The sequence below is a fragment of the Anoplolepis gracilipes genome, chromosome 1 (assembly GCF_047496725.1).
Source record: "Anoplolepis gracilipes chromosome 1, ASM4749672v1, whole genome shotgun sequence".
Classification (NCBI taxonomy): Eukaryota; Metazoa; Arthropoda; class Insecta; order Hymenoptera; family Formicidae; genus Anoplolepis; species Anoplolepis gracilipes.
This window is the reverse complement of record NC_132970.1, coordinates 5,878,091-5,901,652: the sequence shown is the minus strand read 5'-3', so window position 1 is coordinate 5,901,652 and position 23,562 is coordinate 5,878,091. Positions and strand designations below refer to the sequence as shown.

At 33.8% G+C, this 23,562-nt stretch overlaps 2 protein-coding genes across 6 annotated transcripts in view; one reads left to right on the top strand and one right to left on the bottom strand.

Moving 5' to 3' along the window:
• LOC140670205 (growth arrest-specific protein 2) overlaps positions 1 to 20,641 on the bottom strand; it is a 29,982-nt gene extending 9,341 nt beyond the window's left edge. Inside the window, exons 1-3 of one of the 5 annotated variants that reach the window (XM_072900786.1) lie at positions 20,511 to 20,641; positions 18,765 to 19,019; positions 5,949 to 6,333 (exon numbers count right to left, since the gene is read on the bottom strand). In XM_072900786.1, coding sequence (XP_072756887.1) covers positions 5,949 to 6,165 — 217 coding nt within the window. In that variant the 5' untranslated portion in view covers positions 6,166 to 6,333; positions 18,765 to 19,019; positions 20,511 to 20,641. Of the gene's footprint in view, positions 1 to 5,948; positions 6,334 to 9,725; positions 9,864 to 15,528; positions 15,697 to 16,794; positions 17,031 to 18,764; positions 19,020 to 20,510 lie in introns of those variants that run through there. The other 4 variants (XM_072900791.1, XM_072900801.1, XM_072900779.1 and 1 more) reach the window with 4 other exon arrangements.
• A 111-nt stretch (positions 20,642 to 20,752) lies between these two features.
• On the top strand, positions 20,753 to 22,178 carry LOC140670264 (deoxycytidylate deaminase). The gene is made up of 4 exons (XM_072900838.1): positions 20,753 to 20,938; positions 21,037 to 21,272; positions 21,417 to 21,630; positions 21,721 to 22,178. The coding sequence occupies exons 1-4, from the start codon at positions 20,916 to 20,918 to the stop codon at positions 21,818 to 21,820; spliced, it is 573 nt and encodes a 190-aa protein (XP_072756939.1). The 5' UTR covers positions 20,753 to 20,915; the 3' UTR covers positions 21,821 to 22,178.
• The last annotated feature ends 1,384 nt before the right edge of the window (positions 22,179 to 23,562 follow it).

Sequence of the window (23,562 nt, the reverse complement as noted above, 5' to 3'; positions counted from 1 at the left end):
TTTATTGATTGAGCAGTCTCGAACTCTCGAGCACGTGCACGAACGTGCGAAGAGTACTCGCCGTACGGGAACTCGGTCACCCGGAACTATGTAAAGCGACCATGTTTCCCGTCATCGGGCTGAAATACAGTCCATGGTATTATGTCGTTGCTTGTCTCTAACTTTAGAACATCGTTTCCAAAGCGTCGTTCAAACGAATCCATTGAGGTCAATATCCGTAAAAACCGTATGCAATGCGTGAATTCGCATATGAAGTCGACAAAACCATGCGGTGAATTGCTCGCGATATCTCGTTGTCAGGGAAACTCTCCTCGAATATTTAAACGTAAAAGTTATGTGGTCAAACGTAGCTTCGACAATATCTCGAGTGCACTCATATATCGCGCAGAATGCCTCATTTGTTTCGCGTTAAGATAATAACACACACAATAGCTAACACCGGCAGATCGCCTTCTCAATATGAGACAGTTTCCGATATTATAACAAAAGCTATTTGAACAAGGCTCATTAATCTCTCGGTCGATTTACATTTTCTATTATTATTTGTACTTGGTAATATAAAGTACGAATTATGAATTCTCTCAAAGTACAAAGTTAAGAAAAAACTGGATGAATCAGCTACGTCAAAAGTTAATACATTTCGAGATTCATAAAATTGACATTGCGCAAAACATTCTTTTTTAGTCTTTTAAACTATAAAATTAATAATTAACTTGTGAGTTAGAGTAAAGATTTATCCTATAAAATATAATTTAATCACAAAATCGTAAATATTATACAAAAATTTTATTAAATGATGTTATGTATATAAAGATTTATTAACTTCTGACGTAGTTGAACCGTTCAGTTCCTCCTTAAAAGTGTAATTTTGAAAAAAAAAAGATCGGAAACTTGAGAACTAAAAATTAAGAGTTGATAGACGAGTTTGTGAACATATATATATATATATTGTATATATTTTTTAAATAAGTTTATATATTAGGATTATTTTTTAATCATCAATCATCGCCTAGGATTTTTCCAATTTTAACTTTACTTATCCTTATCCACGATCATGCTAACCGTGATTTTCCGGCACATCGATTCGCGATGATGGTTACACGGCACTGATCGGCACGGTTATCGATCATTGGGAGCGAGTAAGATATGTTGCTATGTTGCATCTCTGGCTCGAATAAAAATATACGGTTCAACCTCTACTCGAGCTGCGTATAAATTTCGCGACGAGTTTATAACCGACGACGTCGCGGCGAAAGGAAGGACTTCCTTCGACTTTTATTGATATTGACGTCCACCCTTCATCCTCACGCGATTGCTTAATGCCTGAGGCTTCACGCAATTTACCGTGCACCGTGACCCGTATTTTCGTTAAATCCTTGACGACATTGTTATTTTATTTTAATGCCGAACTGGCTTCTCTTAAGGGCAATAGTCTGACATTTCTTTTCTAACTGTTCTCGAGAAAGGTGTCTCGACACATATATGTATATCTATTCCGTTCACTCGTGTCATAGGGCGAGCTCAGTGAGAGTATAGCGGACATTTTTAACTGTTTGCTACGCAATATAATGACGGTAAGATAAAACGGCACGAAACTCGATCACGATTTGTTCAGAAGCATGCCCCTACAAACGGTGCATATCGCAATCTGGATCCCACGATAAATCTGACCGAGTCCACACAATCATGAACACGATCACCTCTACGTCGCTTATATCGACGGAATAATCAACGATGATAAATTAGCGCGGTGCGATCCGGAGATTTCGCTTTCTGATTTACGGCTGATTAAGCATCCGCAGCGCGTGTCACGGCAATATCTCCACACTTTAGAAGACGGTATCGTCGCATATCGAAGATTGTTGTCGTCCCCGCGGATGCTCAAACGTATTAGGAAGGTGTACGCCCATTATGCGTAATGCGGCTTTAGGTGCCCCGTGATGAAGGGAGTAGAGAAGAAGTGGCATGAAGGAAGAGGGGTGCCCGGCCGACTTCCGGTTGAGTCACGAAGGCTTTGCAACTGTCAAGAGACGCAGGGCGCGCGTGGGTAACGAAACACTGTCGTTTTATTTTTTTCACGTTGCCAATCAATGCTTTAGCAACCTTTGAATTTCAATGAGAGAAGCTTCAATGAAACAAATCTCCCTCTCTCTCTGCATCTTCATTTTATATAAGCCTTTTAAAAAACTCGTCTCATATGTGCTATATATGAATGTAATTATAATAAGATTATATTGAGGCTTTAATTTGATTTATCAGATATTTACACGAATCGATATGCGTATGTATAAAAAATATGAGTAATCATATATAAAATCAGTCATATGAATATTTTAATGTTAAAAAGTTATCTTTTTACACATATTGCTTACGACATATTTTAAATTCTAATCCTTTTAGATTTTTTGGAAAAAAAAAAAGATTTGCGCAAGCAATCTGTTCGGCAAACAAACTCGTGTTCGGATGAGCAAATACACGTTAGAAACGGTCGAGCAAATTTCAACCTTTCCCACCGTCTTTGGAAACTCATTAAGTGTTTCTTTTTTTCCTTTACGATCTTACGCCTTGGTGAAAATATCTCTTTCAAAACTGTACTTAAAACATTTTATTGAATACAATACGCCATAAATGAATTAGCAACAAAAACGCATTAAATTTTTCTTCGTTAATAATATTCGTAAAAAAAAAGCAAAAGCATTTAAGACTCAATTTTTCCAGCTGTCTAATTCACATGTTTCAAAATGCAAATAATCGATATTGTCGCCGATTAAAAACACCAACATATACATAAATTCATACTGGTAAAGGTAAAGTTCTCTTGAGTTAACTTTAAAATTATATACCAGGTTAAAGAAAAAGAAAATAATTTGCAAAATTGCAGCGCATACATTATATGCACACATTACGTGCGCATAATATTCGTGGAGGAATATGGCTCCTTCACGTACGTTCGGTGCACAATAAAACACTTATATATATTTTCCCTTGTATTTTTAAATATCTCTAACTATTTTATTTTAATACTATTTTACTACTATTTTACTACTTTATTACTTTACACATTCATATTCGTATTTGAACGAATAAATAAACTCATTATCTTGATTGTCATTTATTCAGGAAAGAATCCTGAAGAATTATTAAAATTGCATTTAATATATTCGTGGATTTATTTAGTGACATTAAAATAGTAATTGTAAATGTTACATGTATCATTTGGCATTAATTTAATTTGTGAGTAAAAAATCTCTGTCAAAAATCGATGTATTTTAAGCGACATAATGTAAGCGAATCTCGTAAATCATACTCGTGTATCTTATCCTTTTGTGGCTAAATATACGTACACGCTAGATGTTCGTTTACGTATCGTTCGTTTTTCCCGCATCTCGCTCATGTCGCAATCTCTCAGGGTGGTCTACATCTTGGAGTTGAATTATTCGAGGTCGCGTGAGAGACCACACTCGTTTTCGCACATTCCGTTTAGCAAACTATATTCGCAAAAGCACCCATATTTTATATACAAGCTTATATACATTTTCCTTGATCATTAATACGCTTAATTGCATACACGAAGCAACATGCGAGCAGAGGTGAAAGTATTACAGCGATTATCGTAAGTGAATCAAATGTAGAGACCAATTAGCCAATAAAAGTTTTCATTATTAGTTTTTCATTTACGATGCAATTCAATTATATACGATATACTATAACTATAGGAATTAATGATATTTATCTTCTTTATCTTGGCATTTTAATATCAAAACCGATCGTGACGATTTTCAACATTATTCAAAAGTGTAAAGTCAGAACGAAGAGTCGATGGTAGTTCAGTGAAAAGCCTGCGTCGCGAATGTTTGTTACATGAAACACCGCGTAGCGTTGGAATTGCTACTTTCTGCGACGCTCGGTACACCGTAGCAGTTCTATTTTACGCATCAACTCGTATTCGTACCGTATTAGGAAACTAGCAGTTCAGAAAGGCGGTCATATGCGCGCCTAGAATTAGATAGCCATCGGACGATTTCCAGTTCCTCGTAGAAAAAGAATCACGGACTACTGCTCATTTCGTCATTCAACTTTTCTTTCTCGTTGCACTAAATAATTAAATAGTTTTAAAATTTTAAGACATAGTCAGGTAAACTGTTTTTAACTACAAATATAACAATTAAAAATAAATATGATGCGATATATTCGCGCGATATTACATTTACTATAAATATATATATGTATATCTAATAATTTATAAAATAATAGAATGTTATAAAAAATGTATTATTATATTATGTGTATGATAATATAAAATGCATTGTTATATTACCGATAAAAATGATTAATTTTAGTTTCAAACTGAAACGACTAATAAGTTTCAGTCAATGAACAGTCTGAAACGGGGAAATTGAAGAACTATAACTGTCAATAATTCCTTGATTAGATAGTTCGGAAGGAAACTTTTTATGGCGCTAACTTGATTTCAAGATTACAGTTTGTGCGGTTATCACATGTAATTCAATAAGTTGCGGAAATGTTCACCTACTTTAAATCTCTCAAGTTTAGTATCAATTTGTTCTATCAAATCTTTATGTGGCATCTCGTTTCTTTAAGTACGCATAACAATGAAATAAATTAATAACTGCTTATTAATACCATCTCTACTTTTTACAGTTATTCTTGAGATTATTATGTGTAGTCATCCTTCATATATTAGCTTCTCAAATGGATTTGTAGAGTAATGAGATTTTTTGTAAAGTAATACACAGTTATTTGGCGCCGTCCTTGAGAACTTTTGCCTCGTCAATGTAAGCTCTGCTAAATTTTACGCATATGGCATACACATTTTTGCACGGCCGTTTGATCAACACGCGATGAAATATAAAATGAAATATAATATTACATGAATATCCTTTCCCACGTCGTGCCAGATGCTAACTTTTGTGTGGTTCTTACATATCAAAGCGTAAGGCACGCACGCCACATCCCGTAGTATGACATAGGCCGGCATTTTTTCAAATGACTTCACATCAGCAATACGAAAAAAAGGTAGCTGACCAAGAATGGTGCGAAAGTACAATCGTTACACATTACGCCACGTTTGCATTCACGATCGAGTTAAACGGAAAAAGTAACAAGATTAGAATATGCTTTACGTTACGTAAAGCATATTCTAATCTTGTTACTTTTTCCGTTTAACTCGATCGTGAATGCAAACGTGGCGTAATGTGTAACGATTGTACTTTCGCACCATTATATGCTTTACGTTACGTAATATGCTTTACGTTACGTAAAGCATATTCTAATCTTCTCATACTTAATTTAATTAGAATATTAAGAATATCTAATAAAATAAATATACTAAAAATTTTATAAATACAATAAAATAAATATACTAAAAAATTTAATTGTATTATTATTTTAAATGTGCGATTTTTCATAACACTTGTTAATACACTCAATATTAATAAATATTTAAAATTGCTGAAATACTTACACAGTTTTTTTCTCAAATAGTAATTATTGTTAAAGCTAAGCTCTTGATAATTTAGCATGAAAATAATGTCTCAAAGATAACACGCAATACACTATTTTCACGGCAAAGTTTGCGTGATACGAACATCGAAACAACAAAATTCCAAATGCGAAACCATTAATTTGGAAAAAGCAACCGAAGGGCTTAATTTCGCATTTTATTGAAAAACTTGAGGTAGAAAACTCTGACTCATGCTTTGACCTGCGAGTTCGCAAGCTATAGATCTGCAAAAGCTATCCACTTTCCTCATAAATCAGCGAAACTAATATCTAACGGTTATCGAAATTTCTCACGAAAGGATGCTCGCCGACCTTGACGATGTCACGAACTCGTTCAAGTAAAAGTTTCTTGTCGGTCGATACTCATCTCGCAAGAGATACGCTCTGTCTATCTATACATATAATAAAATGGCATATGTACTCACTTATCGTCTTGTTGATCCAATCAGCCAGATCTTCCTGAAGCGGTATCAGCTGGCGACTCTGCGCCGAGTGCAGTCGCTCGTGGTAGAACTCGAACTCTTCCTCTTCCGGTGATGATCGCGGTACATCGGCGCGATTGAAGACGGAAACCGGGGATGGACCCCAGCTGCTGCGGTAACGAGTGTGCTGGGAGGATGGGAATCGGTTGGCGTACGACATCGTGGAGTTAGTCCTGTAGAGGGTCCTGCACGTCGGATCCTCCCTCGATACTTCTCTCCTCGCTCTACCCGGGTCCTCTTCCAGGACCCACTTCACTCTCTTCGACAGTTCCCAGGCTATTTAAGAACGACTTCGTGCAGGAACGTACGCCTCGCGATCAAGTAGCACCTGGGAAACAAGAGGAAACTATTATTGTTATCATGAGACGCGGAGTCACTTTCGAAAACTGGACAAGCACCGAGAAAGCCAGTCGAAAGCGAGAATGCGATGATAAGATATGATATGAAATTCTTCTTGAAAGAAAAGAGAAAAATTCAGATACACAAGACGATAAACATGTCTTTGCATGTTATGCGCACGAGAATTCTCTACGATTTCTTTGAGAAGCCGTAATGAGATTTCATTTCTGTTAACTAAGGGCTTCTCTTTAAATACCTCGTCTGCTGTTATCTTACAGTTTAATATGCAGAGTCAGGACAACTTGAAAAATATTTAAATATAGAGCGTATACATGACCATGCCCTATGGCAACCATAATGCGTATGGTCAAGTGATTGTAAAAGTATAAGTAAATTAAAAAGAAAATAAAAATTAATTCATAAGAAGAGAAATTATCTTACTATTATTATTATTAGTTGAAAATTATATTTTTTACGAGGAATAGAGAGAGAGAAAGAGAAAGAGAGAGAGAGAGAGAGAGAAAATCTATATATACGAATAATGTAATTATATCTATATTTACTGTTACTATCACGTGCTTCAATTTTATAATTTATATAATAAAATACAAGAGATCGAATAATTAAAGAAATATGAAAAGCCCAATGTTTAACACTATCTATCAGCTCAAAAGATACAATGAAGTGAATATCATTTTAGATTCTGTAAAATATTAGCACATAGCATCTTTTGAACGGGGCTAGCGTTATTTTCCGCTTCCAAAAGAACATATCACCTCGAGACGTGAAACGATTAGCAACTCACGCACCAATAATTAATTAGGTGCTTCTCCATCTTTTTACAACGAGAAAAAACATTTAATGATACGGTAATGCCTCCAATTATCGTAGATGCATTGATTTGAGTTTTACATTAAAATTAATATATTAAATCATGACAGATACATTCAATTATTGAAATATTTCAAACAACAGGAACGAGAGATCAAAGATCATAACATTATTTAATCGCGCCACCAATGTCAAAATGCTGATGTAAGAAATACGCATCAGCATCGTCTAAGAAAATAAATCACTACCCAATGTTCACGGACAAACCTACGAGTGTCCTTCGACGATACATCGATATCTTGACGCAGTTGTCTCTATCCTATTACCGTAACGTAATATGTTATCGTGTCAAGATACATACGCGAGTTTCTCAGATTCGTGGGTATTAAGAGCAACTCATTCAAAGAGAGACAACTTTCTTATCGAAATTTCTAGCGAGACGAATGATGGCGAGCGGCTAGTTTGCGAAACCGGTGAAACTCAGCGTGCAATCGACAGATGAGATTGTCACTGCGCTTGAGGCTTGCAATCAGCATGTGGCACGTGGGCGCAAAATATCTTCTCACATACGTCACAGTAGACATCATCATAAATCGCGCGAACACACGCTGATCGATAAATGAATCCTTCGCATTTTCTATTAATAATATTTTCATAATAATTAAGTCAAATAAATGAATACTAAACAATGTCAATTCTCTTTAAAATAAACATAGCTTCCATTAATTTCTGACACAACATTTTTTCTATCGTAACATGATAAGTAAATAACATGTATACAATACATATAACACATTACATATTTTGATATTTAAAGTCTTCAAAAATTAAAATTATTAGCACTACCTTTAAATTTTAACAGTAACAATATTGTAAATCGAAGTAAAAATAAATAACAATAATTTTTTAATGGATTCTATCTGCATTGATCAGTATAAATTAGATTGTAAATTACGCAGAAGAGAGATACGCGCGATATTTCTCAAGTAGTGCATTTTAGATTTGCTATTTGCTTACAGATTATCATCTAATCATTAATTGCATTACCTTTTCGAAAAAAAAGAATCTAAAAATTTATATAAATTTACTTAATGTTTCAATTTAAAGTATTTATTAGCACCTCTCGAATAGATCAATTTCCACTGTAACAGTCAGATTTATGTAATCTCGCGTAAAAAAAAAAAAAAAAAAAACGAACATGAGAAAGAACCCTTGCGTAAAGATTCCTATATACGGCATACAACATGACGAGCTCAAAGACCACTAGTATAGCGGTATGCGTTACAGACACTGAACATCTTGAGTTCCTTAAGTCGAACACTGTTTATACGCACCAGCCAACAAGAAAACGCAACGTACACATGGTTATCCTTGACTAAAGATTTGCCTATCCATGTAAGGAATAAGCCCGCTGCCAAATTTGGACGAGTTTATCTTCCTGAAGCGTGCCTTTAAGCGTGTAGTACATACTAATTTTGAATTGTAAGAGGTCTATCAAACGATTTAAAACTTCATTTCCCGACTTCATTGATGCTCTCAAAGACATCATTCATAAGGTCAGTATTGTAACTGTCGGCATACGAGTAAACGAATGACTCAGTCAACTCGCAAGATGTTTTGCGATGATATATTAATACACAATTTATCAAAATGATACATAAAATCTAACTTTATCTAAATATAAATGTATGATATTAAGTATGTTCTGTTTTATTATTCTCTTTTATAATGAATACATAATATCACAGGTAGATTGTAATACAATCAATCTGTATAAAATTAACAATCAGATTATAAGATCTCCTTTCGTCATCGCTCGAAAAACAAAATGATAGAGACTGATGCGCGGGTACTATTAATCAAGCTTTTATTTTTCATTGGATACGTAACCCTCGCCTACGGAATGACATAACTTCGTCACTTTATACGTTTTAAACCTTTGCATTAATTTGTGAACACAGGTGTGTTAATCTCTCGATATATCCAACAGTTTCAAGTAATTACATACTTTGCAGAGATAACGTTATTTCACGCCTACCTTCGAAAATTACCATACGAATCTGAATGGACAGCTGTTGATAGTTTTTCATTTTGATAAAAATAATCATATGCAAACAATATGCGAATAATATGTAACGCTCTATAGAATTTATTCTAATAAAAAATATATAGTTCAATTTATAGAGCGCGACTCTTTGAATCGATTGACGAGATTATTTTAATTGACGTATATTGCACATAATTTGAAAAAAAATATTTATTAATATATTCTCGTTAGCATTTTAAAGTTTCTCATGAGTATATCTTAATTTTTATATATCATCACGATGATATAAAAATCTTCATTTAAAAAAAATGGGCTATTTCACGCTAAATTAATACATAAGGTCATCCATTTTACATCAATTTGATAAGTTTTTAAAAATTGTCCCATTTTTTAATCGCTATTATTAGATCGATAATACGAATGAGAGCAATCAGTATGAAAATGCAGTCAATACAAGAAAGGAAGTTAATAAAATAATAATGAACTGCGACATGGTCCATTACCCGATCGGAAAAATCGAATTGGCACATTATACGTCGAAGTCCGTGCCCGAAGTCAACGACCGTCGACAACAATCGAGTTTAATCGGAGGATGAGCGGCGAATTGGATCGCCATTAGAGACCTCAACACGCGTATAACCGCACTAGATTAACTGTATGGCAAAAGCTGAGCGTCCATCATCGCGCGTCCGGCTCGCAAGCGCGTGGGTGTTTACTCATTACGAGGAGACACATGTAACATACTGACATCGCGTGACAATCTCTCGACGATGGTCCTCGAGAGATCTCATGGACAGTTTCGAATAGCATACTGGATGAGCCATTTCAAACAGTTATCTGTCGTATGTTTACGTTACGACAGTGCGTCACCAGTATTAATGTTATATCCGTTTGCTTATTCGTCTTTGATTATTAATTACCAATGTCTCATTTACGATCGTTTAACGATTCATCAAGTCATTAATTAACAACAGAGATCATTTAATTACTGCCAGGGTAGGAGTCAACTTTTTATCATTAATATTTTATGTGCGGACATTATGATAATTATATTTTATAAATAGATACAATTAGCTACTTTTTGATCGCGTTGGTAAGCTACAGTTTCGACATGTTTTACGCGAAATTTGCAGAACGAAAGAAAGATTTGCTAGGTCAGCGCGTTTCTCTAGTCGTTTTACTTTTTGCACATGACTCAATGCTGGCGTGTAGGTGGTCGTTATGAGAACGTACTCTCATAAAATGTCCCTTAAAAGGAACCGATAAAGTCGCGGTCACTTTCATCATAAAAAGAAAAAGCGAACATCGTATTGTGTCGGTCAGATTAGAGAAATTTCGTATAGCTATATATGTATATCCAGTGCTACATATATACGAACGTGTCTTATGGAAAAATTATTTTGCATTATTTACATATACATACATATATTTCCTCTTTCAATTAAAATAATTAAAATAAGTAACAAGTATGTCAAATATTATATAACATAAACTTTCAATTATATATATCTAGTTACAAATGACACAGAATATACATATCGATGCGTGCTTCCATATATTGGATTATATGTATGTCACATACATAGGTTTTCACGTAATGAAAACCGATATCTCATACACATAGTTTGTCAACTACTTCTAGTGAATATCGAACCTTAACGCGTTCAAAATATTTTATATGCATATGTTCGTGTAGGACGTGTAGTATCGACAAGATTATTCACTAGTTACCGCAATTGTACGCACAACTGTTGCTCTTTTTCTGTCAGATAGAAAGTAGCTTTATAGAGCTGTTTATACTGTTCTAATTAAAAATTCTTCGCTGCAAGGAAATAGTGAGTAGATATTTTTGAAATTAGCACAGTGAACATTGTTGAACGGTGTCAACATCTAACCATTTCCTTTCCAACTGTCAAATATAAATAGTTTCAAGATTTCTTTTACAATTTATCAGATAGTCTTTGCAATTATAAATATCGCATTTAATGATTTCCTAAAGACATTTAACGTAAAAGAAGAATTTTTAATATCCCAAAACATATTTATGTCACATATTTAAAATTAAAATTTATCTAGCAATAAACATTTTATGAGAGATTAACGGTATCATATCGCATTAAAATATGAATCTGATAAAATAACTATTTAAAAATTATTATCATACACAGAAGGAACTTTTCGTTTCAATAGCAATCGCAGGAAAGCGATCAAAAGAATGTATAAAAATATAGTCGACAGTGCATCGCAAGTTAATTAAAGCGCACAAACAGAGCGTGCCCATCCAATTACTGTTCTCGAAAAGCATACGTGGCTGGTTTGTCCAACGCACTTAAAAAGTACTGTCGCGAGTTGAGTTTCATCCGTTTGCCCTACAAAGTCAATTAGAGAATACAGAGACAACAGATTTCCCTGTACAAAAGATGCGGGAAAACTAAGATTAGAATAAGTCCAGCATGTGGGTCACATCATTGCGACGAAGGAACAAAAACAAGAGAGGTTCTGATTGATAAGAGAATCAAATTCATACGCGTACAACCGTAACGTCGGCTTTCACTGTCTTTAATCATAATTACATCCGTATATATCCTGTCCACGCACGTGGCACTTAACGGATGATGAATATGTCATCGTACGGTTGCAGAAAACGTATTTTATATTCTAAAGAAAGATTGATGAGAAGAACCTTTTTTTTTTTTTTACACGCGTCTCAGACACGTGTCTGACGTGAGGATCGTAACAAATATTTGTATGTGTGAAATAGATTCGTCGATTTTCATTAAGATATCACCAAAAGTTTCAATTACAGTCGGTATATAATATTTTAGTGATTAAATGCCGCTACACATACATATATGTATCTGGAACGTTTTATGAAATTGACCGACAATGCTAGAAACGAGTGTTTGCTCTGTAATTTACTTATTTATTTGTTTGATTATGATGTACATCAGAGTAAATTAAGTGTCATCGAGCCTAGGAAGCGGATGGCGATAAGATATTTTATGCTCCGATTATTGCACTAATAATGCGCAGTTATATGTGTTTTGCGCTTTTACGAATGCGATCTCGCGAGTGCGAACGGGAAGTTAACTCTCAGGAGCGCATATTTCTCGAGGTGGGGCGGACTCTTGGTGATCCCTTTCAACGCGTTTCCGAGAGCGGCAATCCACGTAGATTAAAAGAAACGATTCCCTCGAGGCGCGGTAATGCGCCGTTACCGGTAATAAGATTGAGGTAATAAGTGATCGTTTTGGAGCGTGACCATCCCGCGTAGGAGTGTTTGTACATATGTACGTCGGAATGCATGACGTTCCACAGGTAATAAAATCGCACGCGCGCCGAGTCGAGAGAGGCAAGACTGACAGGCACGCATCGGAGGTTCTTCGCAAACGAAATTCGACGTATGTTCTGTCGCGCCGTCGGCGCGAAAGTCCGCGGATTAGCATAAGCCGTCGCGATAGGGGGAAGTCATCAACGCCTTGCATTTCCGGTAAGAGAAAGCCACGCGCGTTCTTATTTTCGCTTTACTTCTCGCATCAGTCACGTGGATCATGAACAAGATATCGCGATGATCGCGATAGCGCGGAAATCTTGTCGAATTGTTTGACACTTATCACATGTTTGTTTTCGTCGCGTTTAAGATATTTGATAGCAATAGTATTGTGCACTCATTGATCTCACAATCGGTATAAATCGCCTGATGACTAATGGATCGATATAATTTGCCTTCAAAGAAAAAAATATATATTTCAGTATCGAAAGAAAAATATTAATACTTATATATTATTGAGATATCGTAAACATCTTTAATACCGAAGCCGATAAAGACTTAATACGAAGTATCCCGTGGTTTAGAACAGTTTGCTCTGTAAGTATATTTCTAACGTATGCAGTTGCGTGATGATTATATGTCATAAAAAATACATTTCATATTTTTAATAAAAATAAAGCACTTTTACAAATTAGGTCACAATGATCTGTAACAGCGATGTAATTCATTAAGTGCACCGTATGCGATGTTAGTAAAACTGCTGATGCGCTTTAATGCCACATGGTGCATCTCTTCCGGGAAACGATTTTAAAATTGTACACGCAAATGAAAATGCATCTGGTACTATTCGCGCCTTCGATATTATCGCCATTGATATCATCACAGGTTTCGCACTTTGTAATATTATTACCAGCTGTTACAGGAGATAATGACCGTGCTTAATGCGTTTTAACGGACTCGTGGCAATAAGCGGCTCGCAAATAAAGAAAACAAGACCCGAGGAAAGCTTCCTTCTTCGCTTATGATTGAAAATAAAACATGTTTCAATGAGCTAAACTTTAGAGAATTTTACAAACAAGTGCTTTATAGAGTGAGTTTTCTAAATTATCAGACTATTGTGATTATCTAATTTGACGACAACATTTGACGTCAAACATTTATCATTGTCGCTTTTAGATATCTTAATTTCTCTACAGATCATACAACGTCGCACGCTTTAAGGGCAAACTAATTGCAGCAAAGATGACGAAGAAGAGTCGCAACGTATGTACACACGAGGCATAATAGCAGATATACTCTCGTCTATATGCGGATAATGAGTTTCGTGAAGGCAAGCCGTTGCCTGACGCCTTAGAAATTCTTTAATGACTTTATGTCGCAGTGTGCACACATCGAGATATGTCATTTAAGCTTCATTCTGTGAGAGAGCCCGCCAATCGTTCGTCAAAATGTCGAAAGAAAGAGGGATCGCATAAAAGACGAATCAATAAAAAAAGATTAATCCTCATAAAACTTTTATTGCAATTGTAAAGACTTTAAAAGTATGCAAAATTTATAATAAAAAAATGCGCGCGTTCTTCGTAATTGATAATCATATTTAAAAAATAATAATTATATTTTAATATCAAAATATGAAAAACCTGTAAAAATTATTTATTCTTATATAAATTTAACAAATTTAAACGGATTAGAAAATACATGAAAAACTTTTGATAGTTAATTTTGATTTTAGATCCTCTTTATTTTTATAAGGATTTAATTGTCTTGGCAAGTATTTATTTATCAAGATATTTAACTATATAAATAAAAAAGTTGAAAAAGAGAGAGATAAATAATCACAATGTTTCCTCAATTTTGATTGAGGAAAAAACTCGTGATAGAGTCCATAATCGAGAGAAAGTGTACGATGTCTAAGGAGAACTTGACATGCTTTTTCAACTATGTGTTTCGAATAGTGTCTCATACACGTCACAGAACGTTATTGCCACTTTTATTACGAAAGTGATAAACTGCTTGTGAAGAATAATCAACTTCATATTCGCAGTAATTAGCTCTCTAAAGAAATATATACGAGTGCGGAACAATACACATACTCGTTAAACATTATTAAAACATATCGCTTCTCACTTTCTCAAATAGTTGATAAGAATGAATAAACAGAGTTTGCGGCTCTTAGATTTCCAAATAAAAAAATAATATATAACAAAAAATGTGTCGATTATGTACTATATATGCTCCACAATCATTTTAATTTCGCAACATATTTAAAGTATACATCATGTTGCAATAAGTCTTATGCTTGTTATGCTTACGGAGACGGAATCAAACGCAAATATATTGTAAAAGCGATGATTAGAATTCATTATTATTCATCAACTTCTATTATTTATCAATTGTTTTCGCAGAATTGAGAAATACTCAATTTGCCGCAACGTGCAGATGCAAATATTGATTCGATTGCGAAACCAAGATATACATAGAATGATACAGCATGCAACGAATCAACATCCTATAATTTACGTATTAAGTTATTGATACATATAGTATTCGCATACATATAAATCACAGAAACACACTGTTGGAAATTATTTTCGAATTAACTTCAGGATGACGTACTACCTCTCAATAACAGAATAGTACACATGCCGAAGTTTACTTGTAATAATATACAAAATACGCAAGAAGTGCTCAATAATATAATAAACGATCTAAAAATCGATCTTTTCATTTAAAGTTAACTCATTTTTCGAAAGATATTTACATCTTTTTTTTAAATTCATTAATATTACAGAATAATTTATATACATAATTCTGTATTGTAGAATGTTATAAAAAATCTCACATTTTTGCAGACAGTTGTGCAATAATCTACTCATGATGACTGTCTTTTTAAAAAACGTTATCTTTATTCTCACTAATAAGTCTCGCTTGTCATGTGCAATTCTACGTATACTTGTTTAATGTCAATAAACAGATTTGTATCGCGCGTCGAAAATAACATTATCAAAATTTGACGAAATTAGCCGATCGCTTACCTGAGGAACGTTCGTGAGGAACATTGCTCGTCGGCGTCGCTTGTTCGCGCATTCACCGCTCCGGACCTCTCCGAATTCTTTCTCATTCACTTGGTAATCGGGCACCTCGTGCTCCGACCGATCCGTACACGTTGAGCATCTGATCACGACTGCAGCCCTTCAATGCCGGCGTTTCAAGAGAGCGAACTCGCGAATGAGAAAGACGGAGAGGGAGATATCGTCGGCAGAGATCTCTCCCTACCACATCGCGCTCGGAAAGCGACTCTGACAACCGCTATTGTACGCACAGGGTTCGCACGGAAACGCAGGTCGGACCAGGACCGACCTGCTAAAGATATTTTATCCTTAAGAAAGAACTATACGGATCAGCTGCTTCAAAAGTTAATACACCTGATACATTTCGAGATTCATGAATTTGCTGTTACGCAAAGCACTTTTAGCTGTTTGAAATATAAAATTAATAATTAATTTATAATTTAAAATATTTGCCGTGTAGAATATAATTTCAAAATCAAAGTCGTAAATATTGTGTTATATCGAATTAACTTTTTTTATAGTAACTGTACACAAAAATCTATTTTCATTCATAAATTAATTATTAATTTTATATTTTAAAAGACTAAAAGTGCTTTGCGCAATACGAAATTTAAGAATCTCGAAAGATGTATTAACTTTTGACATAGCTGATCCGTATAGTCTTCTTCTCCTTAAAATGGAAAGATTATATTCTCTCGCACGACTTCTATTGTATTTTGTACCTGAAATATCGGTTGCACTACAATAACTCGAATTTTTTTTACCTTACTTGCTCGTATTTTCTGAGTTTCAAGGTTATTGTAGAAATCTTGTCTGAACAAAAATCCATCTTAAGAAGATAAAAGAAAAAAAGAATCCCTCTTAAAGAGAAAGATCCTTTTCATTTATCTTATCTCGCTCAAAAAATCCATCTTAAAGAAAGAGCCTTTTCACTAAAATAGATTTTCGACCTTGTTTGATAATTTTGAAAGTAATCCTTAAGAATGCATTTGCACAAAGACTAATACAAGAATTTATTACACTAGTCGTCTGGCTAGAAATATTATAACAAGTTTCTTTAACTTATTTAATATCGCGATGACTAAATATCTCAAATATCTTGTCCAAGTGTACTGATTATGAGTAATATTGATACTTGTAGCACTTTGCTACGGGATAATAACAAAGTAAAAGTATGTAATAACGAAAGTTAGAAACCAGAGAGGATGTAAAGTACGTGCGATTACTCACGCTACAGCGAGTTTCTTTCGGAGGGTAGTGAGATGCCCGTGGCTAACGACGCGTCGAGAGTATCAATCGGCATCGCGGGTCTTCCGGGACTGCCAATTCTCCCTCGTCAGTTTTATTATGTTGCCTCTCGTCGCCGCGTTTCTCGCTGCCTCCCTCGCCGACAGCTACCACGTGCGTGCCGCCACCGACCCGGCAACCGCAGACCGTAAATATACCCGGTGCGCGTTTCGAGCCGAGCGCATCGGAGCACTGCGTGCACGCACAGAGCGCAGACGCATTCGATGCGTGCATTCCGTCCCCCCCTCCTCCCCTCCGAAATTCCCCTCGGGTTCCTAGCGCACAACGGTGACCCCCACCGCGCCCATTCATCCCCGTGCATTCACGACGAAAAGCGACGACGCCCCGACCCGCGAGGAGAGAAATCCCTCCCGACACGCGTACCCCCTTGATCAATACTCGACTTCCTCCGCGCCAACCGCGAATATCCTCGCGGTCCTCTCTGGACCGTGCGCGAGTTTCGGCGTACCGAATAGAATAAGATATACATATGTACGAGACAAAAGAACCGCCGAGATGTCGGTGTAAAGGACAATTTGTGTGTATGCAGCGTCGAGAGATTGAATAAATAGACAGTTTGACGCGGCGGTCTTTGTTATTACTGAACCGTTGCGCAAAAAAGCGTCAATAGCTCTGTTATTATATTTTTAAATCGATCGATTGAACTAAATTATGAAAGAAAAACTGACTGTGAAATGCCATTTTTTATTTGTTTCAAAGAAACACTGTGAAAATGCTTGCATTATTATGTTATGTTAAAAAAAAAAAGAATTTTCAATATATTGTTATATATCAAATACAATTTTATCTATAGACAAATACCGAAAGAAAAATATCTATACTTTATTTCATTTTATATTAAAAAATGATTTTCTTTTCTAATTAAAAAGACTCTTAGATAAGATTAAAGTCTTGTATCGAAACAAAATATCTTTTCTATTACGAGAACACATCGTTGGGAGAAGAAAAGAAAGCGTTGATTTCACAAGTGACAGTGACCTCAGTTAAATGCTAGGACATTACAAGTGTAAAATCAACAATTGTATCCAGACTTTCCGAAAAAGACGGCTGACAGCAGGGAGTTTCATTAGAAACGCATTAATTAATTGAACGAATTTATATCGTAGAATAATCTAAAATAAAATAATGAAATAATCTAATTACAAAACTCTTATATATTATAAAACATTCATCAGATTTTTTTCCTAAAAATAACAGTGTAACTCAGATTTTGTACGCATATAAAACGATTTCCGATTGCCATAGGCAAAACCTTTCTCACGATTAATCGGAGAATAATTTGAAATCAATAGCCACCACTAATGCCCGTTGATTGCATGCTGGTTCTATGACTACCGTTTATCGGTTCTTTTTCCAATATCGAATACAGCTGTAAAACGTGCCCACAGTGCCGCGCCCACACATATTCGTTTATGAGTACTTAAAAAGCTACACGGGAACATCAGCAGTTGAAAGATTATGTAGGTGAAGGGTTCGAGATTTAAGTACTCTAAAACATAGCTTCACATATCTTTCGCGTTTATGCCAATAGCCACGACCCTTGCTATGTGCATAATTATGAGAATATTATAAGAAATTGCACTGGTGAGAGATTATGCGAAAGGTATGAGACCTTTCTAACGTTTACAGACTCATTTGAACCGTTAGTCAATTGAAATAAAAATAATCATAAAAATTGCTAAAGAAAGAATATGCGTATTAATTTTATCAAATATTGGATATGTTTCTTAGATTAAACTTTATATATTAATTTTATATTAAAAAATTGAATATTAAATTAAATAGGTATTGATGCAGTTCGATCAATATTTAATTTAATTTAATATTTATCAATATTTAATTCAATATTTAATATTATATATTATATAATTTATATAATTTATGTAAAATACCTCGAACGTAGGTTAGATGAGGAGAGCGAGTTCGACGTGCAGGATTTTCTTTCGCTTTCTTATGAAAACAGCTTGTCAAATGCCATGTAATATTAAACTTTCATGCGATCACGAAGTAGCATCTTTTCCTTCCACAAATACATACGTAATCATTCGGAAGTTGATTGCTAAGTATTAGCTGTTGTTCCATGAATGTTTTCTATTCGCGAGACGGATTTCCAGTTTTCGATTGTTTCCTGAATGGTTGTCACGACGCTGCTCATAAAACAGGAAGTGGATCAGTTAGTCACAATGCATACACATACTTTTTTCTCTCGTCTGTATGTATCTCTAAGCATACGGCACGTCGTGCATTGCTATGCATTTTAATACACGTCAGACCAGAGAAGTGTCAAACAAAGTTGCATTCGCAGCAATGACCAAAATGAAATCGAAATATGAAAAATGCAATTGTATCTCTACGAAAAAGCTGTACCATAAAAAGAGTAAATATACGAAAAGGTATGCTCGGTGCGGAATGTAGGGTTACTATACATTTTACAGCAAGATAGGGACGCCTTCTTCCGCTAACAAAGCATTTTCTCTATAATCATAAATAATAGCATGCATGTATATATCGTGAAATTGCACGGACTCTGGATACAAAATAGCGGAATGATAAAATGTGCAAACGCGGAAAGTCGTATATTATCGTGGCATCACAACGTCAAACAACGGTATAATTGGAACGTACTCCACTTCAAAAGAAAGAAGTCAATAATCGAAATACTTTTTTAGATATCTTATTCTACACTAATGTGACTCAATTAGAATCTTTCAAATTTATATGAGATTAATATTATAATTTTTACCTTGCATCAATTATCTTTTCTCGATAATACATATTATAAGTATTTATTCATTATCTTTAATAAGAGTATTCTTTTTGCTAAATAGTAGCTTTACATTGAAAAATCGCTCGTTTATGGAAAAAAAAATACAATAAGATATGGTACCAGGGGCCACCAGTTGGCGTGCCTAAAGATTCGGTCCTAAGCCCTGCCATGCTCTGATTATTACAGTCTTTATCGATTGTACCATGCTTCTATTTCTGATATCTTGTCTCCAGAAATTCGATAAGAAGTTGACTAAATTATATTAATCTATACGTAAAAATCGCTCGCGTGTATGTCAAACTGTTTCTACGATGATAATAATGCTCGCGGATGACTTTTAAATCTATCAATTGTAAAAGAAATACGAAAGTTATTATTTGCAAAGTTATTTTTAACACAATGTTTCAATTTAAAAAATAAAATAGATAAAAAAGATATATAAAATCAAAACGTAGATAATAAGAAATAATCAAAAGAATCAATGGCTCTTACTGGTCTATTTCTTATGTTTTGATTTTATTCTCAAGAACTTTTCTTTTATATTTAAATCTTGATTAATTTTAACGTAATAATCTTCTTTTTAATTCAACACACGATTAAAATAATGGCTAACAAGTCCCGTTTTTCTCGCATAGATTCAGAGCGCATTGATAATCGTTGATTATATTATTATGATTTACATCACAGTATTGTATGAAAATCTCAGATTCAAAAATATAAAATATAAATAAGATCGAAAGACATCTTGAAAATATGGCAGCTCTCGCGAATACTAAGAATTATCACAAAAATATTTCCGATTAGAATGATTCCATTCTCGTCAATTATCATCATACATTACACATGTTTTGATTGAAATAGAATAACTTACACATATCTTATGTATATGTCCAGAGATCCCTATGCCTCTTAATTAGATACATTTATACACGTTTATCTGCCTGGGCATCGTTATGCGATGGTTTCAATATTTTATACTGTCGATAAAGCTATGTTCTAGGTCATCCGTGTCATTAGTACGGATTCGCACCAAATGACGACTTTATCAACAGCCGAAAAGTAGCTTTGGCTACATAATTCCAGTTTCCAAAAGCAGATGAGGCTGTTGTTCGAATTTAATGTACGAATTAAAAATACCGGTGTGATTATTCTTCAAGTTTTTTTTTGTTTTGATTTTTTGTTAGCCACGTGGTGATATTTAAATGTATAATTTAAATAATTGATGACATTATTTAATCTGTATTTCAGTGAAGTTCAAGTAGAGATTTAATTGGCAATGGCAGAAATATCATTCAAACGGTATCAAAATTTTGTTGTAGTGTATAAATATATTTCTATAAATAGAGAGATATGCTCAATTATTAATAGAACATATTAATACTTTATTTTATCTATAGAGATCTTAATTCTAAGAGAACGTCATACATTGATTGGGATGAATATTTCATGGCTATAGCGTTCCTTTCCGCAAAACGGAGCAAAGATCCCTGTACCCAGGTTGGTGCATGTATTGTTAATAATGATAAACGAATTGTCGGCATTGGATATAACGGAATGCCTATGGGATGTGATGATACTGAATTTCCATGGGGAAAGAGCTCTCGTAACAGTTTAGATACAAAATATCTTTATGGTACAATAATAAAAATAATATTTTTTTACAAGATATGTATATGTATGTGTGTATGTGTGTGTGTGTATATGTGTAAATGATAAATGATATGAGATATTATTTAATTATTAAGATCATCTATATTCATTTGCTATTGGATTGTAGTATGTCATGCAGAAATTAATGCAGTTCTAAATAAGAATTCAAGCAATGTTAAAGACTGTACAATGTATGTTGCTTTGTTCCCGTGCAATGAATGTGCAAAAGTAATAATACAATCTGGCATAAGACAAGTAATATACATGTCAGATAAAAATGCTCATAAAGTCGAGGCAATAGCTGCAAAAAGAATGTTTGACGCTGCTGGTATAAAGTATAGGTACTGTTAATTGGAATGGTTATCATTAATTTATCACTAGAATTGCAAGATTTTATTTTCTAACAAAAATTTATTAATTTTTTTTTTTAGACAATATATCCCAAAAAACCAGACGATAGAAATTAATTTCAGTGATATTAATTGGAATGAGATGAGTCAATTACCACAAACTCCAACAAAACAAGATTAAAATTATCATATTCATCAATCATTATTAAATGTCTTATATGAACAATTAATTTGATAGCAATTGTATCTTATTTTTGTATGTATTCTTTTACAGAATATATTTTATCTAAAGAAATCGCTTCATATATATACATATATATATATATGTGTGTGTGTGTGTGTGTGTGTGTGTGTGTGTGTGTGTGTGTGTGTGTGCGCGCGCGCGCGCGCGCGCGCGTGTGTGTGTGTGCGTGCGTGCGTGCATAAAGCATAAAAATATACTAGTCCTTTCTTAAAACTGACAATGCAATAAAAATTAAGAGATTTCTTCTGTCAGCATATATCATGGTTGCATGTACAATAAAAAAAAATTATTTTTATTTATGTTTCTATTCATTTATTTATTTTTTCATTTCACATTTCATAAGTTGAATCTTTCCAAGTAATGTTAATCACCAGATAGCACGTGAAACTACAATTTGTGATTGTATTCATCGGATATTGATTTTTTTGAAAGATCAAACATGTAATATTTACATATAAAAGTTAATTAAGAGTAGGTACAAATGCAGGCAAAGCAAACCTGCTCTTTTTTTCAAACTTTACAGATCTGATAAATCCCGTTTTTAACCTTAACAAGATGAGCATGCAAAAAATAAATAAAACAATATACAGAAAGAGTGAAACGATTGCAGTAGGATAAGTAAAAGCTCAAAATTAAACTGTATTAATTTTGAAGAAACGTGACAGGATTATAGAGCAAATAGGAGTATTAGTATACTCACATTGTAAAATAAAATTTGCTTTATATTCCTGATAAGTTTCACTGAAATTGATGGAGTTCAGTTCTGAGCCTTCCCTTGTAAAATAGAATTAAGTATATGACACATCTCTCTGTTTATGCATTTTACCTGCTGTACAAATGTAATTAGTGATAATATTCTTATGGCATAATATAATAAGAAATATGTAACAATGTTTATTTTCTCTTTGAATTAAGCGGAGTCCGATAGATTAGTTTTACATGATATAATATTATGGTGATGTAATATAATAAAAGGAAACGGTTAAACATAAGGATATTTGATATATATATATATATATATATATGTATATGCATGTATGTATTATGCATATGTGTTTTATGTACATACTATACATTCGAATTCGTTCAATTAAAATGTTATTCCATTTAATTCCTCAGTGAATATAATGTGAGGAAAGTTAGAGACAATGAGCATGATTATATTATGGAATTTGAGAATTCATCACATAGAAATGTCTTTTATATTACAAAAAAATGACAGCTTACAGAATTCTATGCATCATGAATCTGTCTATCAAATCAAATAATCAAATTTAAACATTGAATAATATTTAAAATATTAATGTTATATTTCATATTAATATTCTTTTTCACTTTTGCTATATATTCAACATTATATATCAATCATTGTATCGGAGTGAATAATATATATATATGAATACGATTGTCATTCTTTTATGAAACAAAATATTTGAAATAAATTAAGCATGTAGACTACTTTGTGAATACTATCAAATAACACATTTTGCGTTCAATTATAAGTTTTAATAATAAAAAGTCAGATATTTATGAGTGAAAAAAGTACATCATTTTTTTAGATTGTTAATATAAAAATTATTAGTCAACAAATTCTATGTGATGAATCCAATTATATCCATAGAGATGGAAGAGAAAGAGAGAGAGAAGATATGATCTGGAAAGAATAACTCAAGCTAATA